The 13,292-nt window shown below is 42.0% G+C and overlaps 1 protein-coding gene across 1 annotated transcript in view; it reads right to left on the bottom strand.

Annotated features, from left to right (window-relative positions):
* Positions 1-332: 332 nt before the first annotated feature.
* LOC137913743 (AT-rich interactive domain-containing protein 3B-like) overlaps positions 333-13,292 on the bottom strand; it is a 38,614-nt gene continuing 25,654 nt past the window's right edge. The window contains exons 5-9 of the mRNA XM_068757374.1: positions 4,111-4,294; positions 2,791-3,050; positions 986-1,300; positions 755-847; positions 333-526 (exon numbers count right to left, since the gene is read on the bottom strand). Coding sequence (XP_068613475.1) covers positions 333-526; positions 755-847; positions 986-1,300; positions 2,791-3,050; positions 4,111-4,294 — 1,046 coding nt within the window. The remainder of the gene's footprint in view (positions 527-754; positions 848-985; positions 1,301-2,790; positions 3,051-4,110; positions 4,295-13,292) is intronic.

Genomic DNA, 13,292 nt, shown 5'->3' with positions numbered 1-13,292 from the left:
GGATTTTGGCTGAGCTGATTGTGTTTAGCATGTACATTATGATTAATAAGAGAATATGTGTGTGTGTGTGAGTGTGTGTGTGCGTGTGTGTGTGTGTGATGATTGCGAGTAATTGTGTAAAATGCATAGCTGCGCATTTGGGCACGTGTTGTCACAGAATAATCTTGGGCTCTGCATTCATGATTGGACAGCCAAGAGGTTGACAGGGTTGACGAGGTAATTGTTGTGCAACAGTTTGTTATTGTTATCGGTTTCTCATTGTACTGTATATTCCTGCTGGGCAACCCGAGGGGAAGAGAGGTGTGATGAAGAGGTACGAAGGGCAGCCTGAATTACGGTGACCCGCTGGGGGTCGGCTCAGCCGAGCCGGGGCCCTTAGAGGAGGAGGAGGATAAAGGGCTGAGCGTCTGAGCCATGGGTGCAGAGAAGCCAAAGCTAGTGCTGGTTCCGGCAGGGGAGCCTGAGGCAGCAGCAGCTGACATAGCAGGCCCCGGGGCCCCTCCAGACTTCTGAGCAAACAGGGTTCCTGTCAGACAGGAAGCGACGTCTTTATCATTGCAGAAGTAAAGCCAATATTTTTAGAATCTGAAAATGACCTAAAGAACCTGACCAATAGAATCAAGGCAGTAAGACTAAAGGCCAAAAATTCTACTTCTGGACTTTTAAAATTGGGATTAGAAATTGAGGAATTTATTAAATTATCATAATTAGCAAGGTAACAGAAAAGAAATAAAGAAAAGAACTTCTTACAGACCTGAGTAAATTGTGCCATTGACCTCCACAGAGACAGTGATGCTGGCATTTCCATTGGTTGAGATGCTGAGAGACATGTCCTGCTGCTTCTCATCTGAAGGAACAGAAATAACACTTCATTCAGGAGGTGAAATACATTCCAATAATTCAATAAATCCAATCAAGTACAACCTGCCTAATATATAGTGCCTTTGACTGAAAGGAGACATGCTGCATTTGCATCTGCACTGACCTCTGGCGGTGATGCTGGGGGCTCCCAGACGCAGGTTCATGGGCATTTGAGAAGCCATGGTCAGCAGGTTGTGCTGGAAAGCCTGCTGCATCAGACGCTGATGCTCTTCTGCCAAGCGAGCCATCTTCCTCTCTGGCCCATCTCCTCCAGCAGTCTCCAGCTTCTCTCTCAGCTGCTCCAGGGTGGCAGCTCTGGCCAAACCAGCCACCTGCTGCTGCCCTAGGGCCAGTGCCATGGAGGGTCTTGCAGCCATGATTGAGGGGGTCAGGTCATCTAGAATAGCGAGGGGGTGACCCATTAGTCCATCTACATGGACTGAAAATAAAATGTAGGACTCAGCAAAAGGTGAATATTGAATTGCCTTTGTATCAGGTTTTGGGCCGTGAGACTCAAAAGCAAAACAAGCAGCTTTAATTCCCTGAACGACATATGTGGATTAATTAGTTGTAATGAACCACGTAAACAATCAATCCCAAATGAACTTCTTAAATTCAAACAAACAGAAATGCATTTGTTTTCAATTTTGACACCAACAGGTAATTTTCTCTCACCTACAGTACTTCCAACGAAACAAAAACAAAAACAAAATCAACACTTCTGGGTTCGGGGAATCGAACACAGACATGTATTATCCTTCAAGCCTTCTCACCTTTAAATTAATTATATACAAATAAAAGCACTCTTTATCAAGCTGACTCTCTCCCCCCACACTTCAAAACCCCTGGCTGGTTTGCTGAAACCACTTCAGCTAACACTGATTTAAATAAAAACAAATCAACGCAGCTTACGGGCATGCAAAGCAGTCACACTTCAATAGTAACTCGCCAAACGCCGGTCGGCTTAGACGACTACACAAAGTGAGTGTCAGGTACAACACAGTGCATTGCACTCGTCAAACTACAGATACCATCCACCTCTGAGGCGGAGTCACGTTATCAACATGATCCGACTGAGGTCGAATGAAGGCTTCAAAGATTATTAAGTGTCACCCCGCCACGGAAACCGTGTTATTCATCGGCAGTAAAGCTGAGGATTCAGAGCAGCTTATGGCAAACTTGGTTTACACGTGACTCTTAAACATCTGGATGAACACACAAGCATGCACAAACTCACAGAGCCATAAAAAAAACACTAAACACCCACTGACACACTGACGACTGGAGACGGTGAAGGCAAGGAACGTGACAAAACACACAAACGCAAAAGCAACGTCTCCCGCCAACATTCCTGCATGCACACAAGCAAGCACACTCTCTCAAGTACAGCTATACGGCCACCTCTGCCATTATTATATGATGTAGTTTATCTACACGCCTACAGGGGGCAATAGTTCCCCACAAATATTATCACTACTTCAAGCCTCTGCACATCTGTAATAGGAATACACAAGCACAATCAGTATAGAGGCTACATTTGCTGTAGTAAATATTTACGAAGTTTATTGTAACAACCATAAAGTCAGAAAACAATTTATGAACATGTGTGGTCATCTGTTCCAGGACCGCCCCCTATAGTTACACTCTGCTATGGTATACTGAAGGCAGGCTGAATTAAAAGGTAACCCACATATGCTGTTAACTTACTTTTTTAACATTTCTATTTGTGGAATTGAGATTAATCGTTAAGCTGCCTCTGTGATTATTTTTTAGAAAACATCCAACACAAATGGGCATAAGAACTGTCGAAGTAATGAGGCTACTGTTGCTTCAGGTAAAAACATATTTACAGTTTCATGAGACACACATTTAATCATTTTTTTTTTCTACGTCATTGTCGACGGCTGACTTCATCTGTGTGGTTCTTACGTTTCTTCAGAGATGGTCCAGGTGAGGCATGCAGGCCGTTGAGGGCTGCTGAGGTCCCCGCCCCAAGTGCAGAAAGGTGCATCTTGGGAGGTGAGAGGATGTGGGGAGCTGTGCTGGGAGATGGAGAGAAGCGGAAGAGGCTGCTGCTGTAGCTTGGACGACGACCCTCGCGCCTGTTACTGTCGATGGCAGCCTGAAGTTCACCTGGGGAGCTGAGGCCTTTCCTCTCGCACTCAAACGGGTACAGGTATTTCATGTACCTTGGAGAGACACACATACACAAAACAATGCGTCAGACAAGTATTAGCAGTTCTAATCACTGCAAAGCACAACTAGTTTCTACCACTGGATGTCAGTTTCAATCAAAACACATTAACATCTATCTATCTATCTATCTATATCTGTCTACTTTTCATTGATCTGTTCACTGCGGTGAACTTCTTCCTGCACATTCATGCGTGTAAAAGCCCATTTCTGCCACACGATCACACAGAAAACACCAAACAGACAATCATTCCTTTCAAGTATACATGGATGACATCACAGGGAGTCAACAAGTATGCATAGTCACAGCTCCAGTGTGTTTTCCATCTTAGAACATACACTATTGTGCATGCTGACGGGATATTGATGAACAGGGCAGCCAAGGATCAATAAGAAGCTGGGAGCAGCGTCCATTAGATAGAGCGAGCAGAGCAATGCTACGCAGCATTAAAAATACATAAAGGTTCATTATGGCACCCTGCTACTGGACAGAATGGGAAGGTGTCAAATCTACTGAAAGATTTCCATCAAGAAGCAGCAGAGATTTAGTATTAGCTCTCCGTCAAACCCCACCTTACTCATTGTGAACTCTGACCCGTATCACCTCAATAAATCCATAAGAGTCAATGAGTTCTCTGTGTGATGTAATGGATGGAGAGACTGAATGTGAAGAGCGAGGCTGGCCTTGTAGTGGAAACAAACTTCCATGTGTATAAACACGTAGGCAAGGGATAATATTGACATCGACACACACACGCGTAGTACTTGTTTCAAACAGAGATTTAGTACATTTCATTCAGTTTCAGTAAACTAAATAAGAGTCTACATAAGCCTCACAATTAAAAGACTGGAGTTTGTGGCTGTAAAAAGTACATTTATAGCTAATAAACCCAACAAAATGAATTGTGTCACATATACAAATACTCACTGTGTGTACATTTATAGCTAATAAACCCAACAAAATGAATTGTGTCACATATACAAATACTCACTGTGTGTACATTTATAGCTAATAAACCCAACAAAATGAATTGTGTCACATATACAAATACTCACTGTGTGCGCAGGGTGAACGCTGCGCTGGTGATAGAGGTAGGCAGGTTGAGTCCTTTTGTGATTTCTCTCCAGATCTTCTTGTTGATTACCTCCACCAGGCCGCCCTTCTCTGTAACCAGCTTGTACAACATGTACAGATCCAGGACTTGCTTTGCCATGATGGGGATACGATTGACTGGGGTTCCTATGATGAAGAAGAAGAAGAAGAAGAAAGGCATAAAATAAATCAATACAGTCTAAGTCAAACACCTAAATCAGATTAACTTTGCGACACACAATGAAATACATTCCAATAATGCACCTTTTTTCACACAATGAATGCGCTGCTGTATGTCACTAAGCTATTGTGTATCATATGTGCAAATATTCTTAGCACAGGAAATCTATAACGCTGCCTATTTCTTTTGGGAGTAGCCCCCACGAACACACAATGACTCCTAACAAAGGAAATACATGTCAAGCTAATTTATCTAAATTTAGTTCTATGCATTAATTAAATCATCAATTAGAGGGCCAGGACCGCTTTGCGACATCCAGATACTGATCTATGTATTTCAAGATGCTTAGACAAGAGTGACGAGTTTGTTGCCGGCACGACTGTTAAACTTGGCAGCAAAACATATTAGCCCAGTTGAGGCAATCTGGCTTAACCTGCAAAAGTGGATTCACAAACAACACAAAGCAAAGCGGCTCTAGACTTTTAATACAGATGCTTTAATCTTGTCGACAATTTGTCCGCAGTGCAGCTTGCAGGCAGCGTGTGGGGCAGACGACGCGGGGTGACCGTGAGGAAGGAGGAGGGGAAAGCTTTCAGTTTGCAATGGGATCAAAAAGCGCAACGTACAACAGACTAAGCATGAGCGGGAGGAGGGGACTAGAGATTGTGACGACCTCCTAATCCACAGGCAAAAATGAGTGGGTGGGTGGAATCCTCGATAGGCAGTATAATGAAGCTTATTTAGAGGATCATCCTAAGTAAATCCACACAACTCTGCTGTTAGTGCCGTCGGACCCAGTGCAGGGGAGTCATGCAGATTTACCCCCACAGCTAATGCCAGGCAATCCTTCAACCCCTCGGCATTCGGCTCTTATCCTGGAATCAGACTCATTAATGACTTTGTATAATAGCAGCGTGATCAGGCCATGAAGATTAGCCCTAATTCGTGTTCTTAAGTTAGCAACATGTCTTAGCGCCATGTGCAAAGGGCCTAGAAGACGATGTAGTGAGCAGTGTAGTGGTCCCACCAGGGAACTACAGCTGTGGCCTGCTGAGTGAAAGTAATTCATAGTGATTCATAATGTTGACGGTGCAGAAATAAAGGTTTCCATACTGTTGTGTTTTGACAGAGCTTGGGTTTGCTTGGGTCAGTAGCAACGCTTCTAGAACACACACTAGATGAAAGCCCGGGCAATGCTTATTGGTTGGACATCAATCCGGCATCAAACAAATAGTACAACTAGAGGGGTCAGAGGTCAGCCAGGGGTTATCGATGCGTGAATTAAACTGCAGGTCAGCAGGAAGCCATGTTTTCATACTGGCCCCGGACGTGAACAATGGGAGCACAACAAATGAGACACCACAGCATTGGCTCCATGGCAACAGGCCAGCATTAAGTTAGGCTTTAATTTGATGCACGCGTGTTTACCCTGAGTGTCTTCTGTCAGATCTGACTGAATATTTGAATTTGGACAAGGAAGGTTCTTCACAGCAAGCCACCCAAAAACAGACGGGACAGTATTTGGACTGGACAGCAGTGCATGTCAGCTGTTCATGACAGTAAACTGTCTATCAGCACATCTCTCCCAGAGGAAACCTAAAACATTATTTATTGGTCAACACTTGATATCAGCCGGGTTCCGCATGTCAACATGACCCATCCCAGAATAAAAAAAACAAGCATTCAAAATAGCATAATTATCCAGAAATGCATTTCCAACACTAGCCAAAGTTCCCCAATTTGAGAGAACCATGGTCCCGCCAGCCTTTGGTGTCCGACATTGGTTGTTTCCAACCCGGGAGACATTTAGTCCTTACAGGATTAATTAGACCCTCCCAAAACACGTACCGCTAGTTTGATCACAGCCCACTCAATCCCCTTAATGTGTCATGCTAGTCTGTTGCTACAATTTTTCTTTTCTTTTTTAAACTCATTACAGACATGATGATCTGCAACGACACCCTACACACCATGGCTTCCGCCCCATGCGCAAGCAGCTATTGGATATTCCGTCTCCCTGTAAACATCTGATTTGTCCATTCTACTGTTCTCTTCCAATCGGTAATTGGCTGCAGGCTTCACCTCCCATCATCCTTTGCCCCCGGACTGATTTTCCTCAAGGGACAGAGCCATCAGGAGCCTAGTGATTAATGGCACTAGAGGTCAGAGGTCGCTCTGGTGGGAAGTGCCATGGCCGAGGGCCCCTGAACCACTCCCTAAATCCTTCCTCCATCTTCCAGAGTGAACGCAAGAGCCGTGCAGCTAAGCTACAAATGATAAGGGATACAAACAGACAGTTGACAGAGGGAACATTTTTTTTTGACACATATAGGCCTTTCAGGGATAACGCATTTGGGGAGGGCTAGATATTAAATTATATAAGCAACACCTCCTTTTTATTAATGGTTTTAACAAGTTAATGCAAACTCAATTATACAGTCAAATTTACAATGAAGTCGTCGTCTCTTCAGAAGGTAGACATCACATCATATACAATTCCAATAATCACTAATACTGTCCCAGCCCAGAGCAGAACCAAAAAGACTGACTCAAACTCTTGATCATGAGCATTTCCCACCTCACATCCAGCATTCGATCCAAATGTGAACACAAAAGAGGGAACAAGGTCATTTTATCTGACCTCTGACCTATTTTTAGTAGGAAACAGCTGTCCACATTAAAGGCCCCCTATAATAAAACAATCAGGCGCCTCTGATGCCAGAAGTAGTAAATTGCATATTCCTGACTTCACATGATGGGAATTCCTTTAATAATTGACAGCGCGACAGACTTCCAGTGGATAACCTACAGAAAATGTATGTATTACTGACATAGCATTTGCTGTTGTGAGGTTTATACACTAAGATGGGGACACAAGAAAGGAGAAAAAGATTCTCAGCTCATGGTTTTTGGTTGTTTTGATTCCTCTATTAAAGAAAAGGTAAAGATTATTTTTTTAATGGATTATTCTACTTTTCTAAACAGATTAGAGACACAAATGTGGGTGCAAAAAATAAAAAATACAAAACACAAAAAATGAGAAAAGACAAATCCTGACAATGTGAGAGAAGGAAAAAAGAAGCGCCTTAGTTTTTTTTTTTTGCTGCCTTTAGAAGGGAGGGACGGAAGGATGGATAGAAGTAAAGAAAAAAGGAGGGGGAGGTGCAGTAGCTAGCCAGCTGGAGAAAGACTGGATTACTGTTGTAAGGAAGGTGTCAGCCAACACAAACAGCCCCTGGACTCTGTCTGAATCCCTTCAGAGCACCACCCACACCGTCCTACCACTGATCACGTCTACGCACTATTAGACTGACGCAGAGCAGCTTCTGACTCGCTGCACCCTTTACGTCTACCCATTGAACTTAATGGTACAACAATTCACATTTAACTTGATCTAGTGTGGGAGCTGTGTGCAAATTAGCACGCTCAACCATTTCCTGTGCCTGTGTAATATTAAACATTTTAGGATATTGATTTTTCCAGTAATAATATACCTGAATGATTTGTTTATATCCAACCTGCGGCTACCGTATTCATGTTTGAATTCATAATTTGCATCAATAAATTGGAAGATGCAACTTAAAATCTCCGTTGTATTCTAGGCAGTAGGGTCAAATCTTCATCAGCATGGAAAACAAAACACTGACAAGAGAGACAAACTTGTGTCTGGACTCCACATACTGGGTGTTTACTTTATATTGGACAGCCCCTGTCTGCTTAGTTTATATATCCGTATGTCCAGACAGCATATTGTCAGGACCCTTCTCTACACTGGGGCATGTTTGTTTTATTTTTGATGCATGGCCAAGGACATAAATGGTAAAAAAGCCTTGGCTGCATGGAATTTGCTATCTTTAGTACAGGCAGAGACACCACTTGCACAACAGACCAATTTATATCAAGTGCTAAGATATGCACCCTCCACATAAGGAAAGTTAAATGTAACGTTACACTATAGATACATAGCTATTCTAAGCATGAAGCTAAAGACACAGCTGGTAGAGACACCGAGAGATAGTAAAGCGGAGGGGGGTGGGGGGCAGTCATCTAATAAATCCTGTAGTATAGCATGCAGGTCAACAGTATGTAGCATTTGCTGCATAGGTTTGATTCCCGTCATGTCAGTAAAGTGCATTTGATTTGGACTGACTGAGGAAGACAGACAGAGACAGTCAGAGAAAGAGATAAGCAAGGCAAGGAAGTGAAAAGACGTCATCAGATGAGCTCAATCTTTGAGCAGTGCGACAAATGACATATGGAAAATGGAAAAAATAAATCCGAAGAAGATCATTCAGAACAAGATCTCTCTCTTTTGTTTCTTCCTCCACATTATCCTTCCATCCCGATAAAAGGGCAGCGATACCATCGGGATAGAAGGCAAATATCAAATGATGAATAAGTTACTTGAGCTATATTTACTGAGGAAACAGTGCGAGTTGCTTCCTTGTAACAAAGCAATATTACAGTGGACATGCAGTCAGTATATTGGGAGGTGGTCTTCTGTGTACTCTCAACTGTGTCAGTCACTGGTGAAAAACATCACGACTGGGTGAGGCTCCAAACAACAGCCAGAAGCTGGGTGCCATTTTAACACGCGAGCTGACCGGCAGACTCTATTAGACATTATTAGAACGAGAATTACATGGTTAGAAGTTTGGCAAATGTAATTTAGAGATACATTTTTGTGTTGACAAGCCTCATGTAATTTTACATCTCATGGCCCTTCACAAATCCTCTCACCAGCAAAGCATCTTTGAACTGAATTAGTGAGATGAACGAAAAGAGTGGGAAAGAAAGAGACAGAAACATGACTCCTTCATTATGGGTCATGAAGATGGGTCACCTGGTGAAAAAGAGGGGGAGGGTGATTGAAAAGGTTGGATGGCGAGAAAAGTGAGATGGCCTGTCCAACTGTAACCCAAGTCTCCTCAATCCCCAGAGACCTGGCAGATCAACTGACTAGACCCCGATCAACACCGACTGACATGGAGCTGACTGCGATATGGAGGAATATAGATGGATGGATGGATGACATCTTTTAAGCTACATGATTCTTCAGAGTTGCTGGTCAAATTAATAAGCTGTGATATAATTTACCTAATCGTGTAATTAGGTATGGATGTGTCAGCTAGCGACTCGGAGGCAAAAACACCTGATCGGGACATCCCTAGTATTCATCATATAATAGTTTAATGCACGGAATCTCTGTCTGTAATTTGCACATCTTGAAGCAAGCCCTAGACTTTGGTGCAATTCGGTTATTGTCACACACTCGGTATTAATACATTTAGAATAGACAGGTGAACAATGATCTGTGCAGCAGAGGGGCAGCTTCATGGCTCTGCTGAAACAGATGACCTACAAATCACATAAAGTACAAGACAAAAAAAAAAGAAGATAAATAAAAAGTGAAAGCTCTCCGTCCTCATGCACCGAGGACTATATCGATTACATATCTTTGCATTTGTAGCTTTGTATTTATATTACTCATCTTATCACAGCATCCTCTACTGTCACCATATGAATCGTTTGACCTTTCAGTGTCACAGCTTTTGATAATGATGCGTTTTTCTTCTTACAAAAAGCTAAATTAAATAAGCCACTATCTTTGCTGCTGAATGTGGTATAGGACGTTTCGGTCCTGTTTAGAACACTAGCTCTTTTTAGAACAGGCACCCTCACTGGTAATAAGTAATATGATAATACTGAGTACATGATCATGTAATCCACATTTATATTACATTTTATCAGTAGCTCCCATGCTATGATAAGAATATAATAAATTAGTATGACCCTCCACCCAGATGAGTTAACTGACTTTAAAATGACTTTTATCACCTGCACATTACCTAAAAGGATTCATTTCATTAAAGTATGTTTGGAGTATGTTTTTTCTAATAACTGAAACTACAGTAACCACTAAAACCCATTTCATCACTCATCCATGACACTTGCATTTAGTGTGAAGAACATTTTCTCCACCTGACTTGCACAATTTCACAGGTTGTTGATGTGAAAATTAACATATGCTTTCTTAGTACTGGTAAGTCGAGAAGCATTTGCCTAAATAGAACATTAACAAAATATGTGGAAATATCAGCTCAAACACATGAATAACTGGTCATGCATTTTTGCTGCGACAGTTAAAATGCATCCATCATTATCTCACCTCCACCCCTAACAATTGAAAGGGCTTTACAGAGTTGTGACTGGAATTAAAACACGTTTTAACAAACGTTAAACTCACGGGTACAAGATACAAGGACGAATAGCAGAGGACAACTTGAGAATTACAGTGTGTAATTGTTTGAAGAGAGGGAGGCAAAATCTCTGTTGACATTTGCAGTGGTCATAAACACTTATGACAGAGGCCTGTATTGTGAGTTACACTCAGTTAGGAAAAGGTCAGTAGAAGTTGTTTTCCTTCTAGAACAACAGGAACAAGAATGACAAAATGCATTCATGCAGTCATGTAAATTGCAACACTGAAATAGATATACAATCTACAGAGTACGGTACAATCTCAGTGGCTGACTTCTGCTCTGGATTCACATCCGACTGGACGATCACGTGAGCCATCTCCGGTCTTGTAGAAATGTCATGAATGTATATATTATACTGGCAACACGACAAAGGCATGTTGCTTGAACAATAGAGGGATGGGCTTCAGCGCCAAATGTAGATTCCTGTGATAATGTGATAAAGCTGTTGAGCCATTTTCCTCTGAATTATCTTGAAACTCAGGAAAAACTAACTGAAGAGGAACAAAAGGATTTCTACAGTATTATTATTATTATTTTTTTTTTAAGTTGATATTGAAATTGCACAATCAAGTAACATTTTCGCCCTGACATGTATAATTAGTTCCTGGACCGAGCTCACAACTCAAATCACTCGTTTGTCAAATACATTTTTCCCATATAAAATAACTGAAAACAATTGAATCTGTTCCAGCCGTCTAAAAACATCCAAATCAACGCTAATAACAATGGAAAAAAAGGTTTTAAATTGCTATATAGACACACACGCAATGATATAATAAATCATATACAGTATTATTATTATATAAAAAGTGGTTTCATTATGAGTTTTACCTTCAAGATTAAAGACAGACGATAGCGCTAACAGTGATGTGATGAGGAGGAGGGGGGAGTTAGACGGTTTGTAGACACTTCATACAGTAATTGTAAATGGCGGCTTGTCCAGCGCGTACCCCGCCTTTCGCCCGTTGACTGCTGGGATAGGCTCCAGCACGACCCGCGACCCGATGGAAGCTTCAACTCCAGCACAACCGTCCTAAGACATTTTAATTCCACAAAGCTTTGAGATACAATATGTGTGTGGTTAACACTTGTAACAGGTCACTGGTCAAATTGGGCGTTGACTTAAAGGACGAGTCTTTGGCAGTGACGTCTTCACCAGCAGGTGCACTCCTGAGAGTCCTCCTCCCTCTTCCAGCAGGCTTGATAACACAGCTAACTGCCTCAATCAACGGACCCCGAGACTGCCAGATAAAGCCATCAGATGACGAACCCCATTTGGGACCCAGCATCACTGATCAATACAGGAGACATCAGCTGCTCTCAACAGAGAGAGGATATGTTGAAACAGGCAGCGATTGTGGGGGGTTGTGCACTCATCTCGGAAATCTTCACCCCCATCAATGCTAATTACTTTTGGCTTTTGGAAATCCATGACAGTGAGTTGCACATTTGCATTTGACAGATTCTGGTGATGGGTGGTCCGATTTACAAAAGATCCAAATGTGATTTCATTCCTGTGTCGCAAACATTTTCCTTACAATTACAACAACAGTGGAAAAGGGATTATAACATACTAATTACAACACGCCAAGTCTGTATTAATGTATGGTTGCAGAAGAAAAATCACTTTTGAAAACAAATGTTATAACATAGTTATTGATCATTTTATTTTAATACTGGATCCCAAAGGCAAACCGCATCACCTAACATGCCAATGGGAGATAGGCATTGCATTTCTTCCCACAAACCAAGCATCTTTTTTTCCCATTACACCCCTTTGCACTAAGTTCTCCATTACTTTGTGGCTCATGCAACACTGCTGCAGGGCTGCACTGGAAGTGAGCTCACGCTGTAGGGCTCCTGTGAGGGCTGTAATGCATTTCATGCCATCCATCACAGGGGTGTGGAGGCCAGGAAACATTACTTTAAGAGCACAGACAGGACACAGATGGAGAAGCAAGACACATAGATATCCAGAGATAGCAGAGTTTGGGACGGACAGTTTCATGCTGTAACATATAAATAAATAAATACATAAATAAATAAGTGAAATATTTCACATGAATGGTACTAACCCTAACAAAAACAATTATTTATTATTATTATTACTACCAAAATCATCTTTAAAATACAGCACCATCATGCCTGTCTTGTATAAATGCAACAGTATTTGAAAGCTAAATGTATTTTTTATTCAAAGTTGAATTGTCCAATGACAAAACAAGAAGCGCTGGTGAATTAAGCAGCCAGTGTTATTTTTACTCTGAAGTCATCATCTTCCCTGCTCATTTACTTGTGAGCTTGGTGACTTTCCCCGAGCTCTGCAGCTTAGAGACTCAAATCCCTGATCGACAGAAGATCGACAGCACGGAGGCGATTCAGGGCAGTGGAACAAACTGGCTAAAAGAGGAAATAACAGTGGCTTGGTGCAGATTGGGGGTTGGGGAGAAAAGACAGAGAGAGGAAGAGACACAAAGAGAAGTCTTGGTTTGTAAGAAAGAAAAAAAAAAGTCTAAAGATTTTAATCTTAACAGCTCCCGGCACAAACAAGAAAAAAAAAAGCATCAGGAGTGTTACTATTTCCTGCTTTGACGGTAAAGAAGAGCGCAACCTAAGGAAGGATGTACTCTGTAATTTGCCAGCCAACGGGAGGAGCGTACCACAGGCAAAACTAATGTCAGCCCTAAAATATATCATCAAC

The sequence above is a fragment of the Brachionichthys hirsutus genome, unplaced genomic scaffold, assembly GCF_040956055.1.
Source record: "Brachionichthys hirsutus isolate HB-005 unplaced genomic scaffold, CSIRO-AGI_Bhir_v1 contig_197, whole genome shotgun sequence".
NCBI classification, from domain to species: domain Eukaryota; kingdom Metazoa; phylum Chordata; class Actinopteri; order Lophiiformes; family Brachionichthyidae; genus Brachionichthys; species Brachionichthys hirsutus.
The sequence above is the reverse complement of the archived record's forward strand: the minus strand, read 5'-3'. Positions and strand labels throughout refer to the sequence as shown.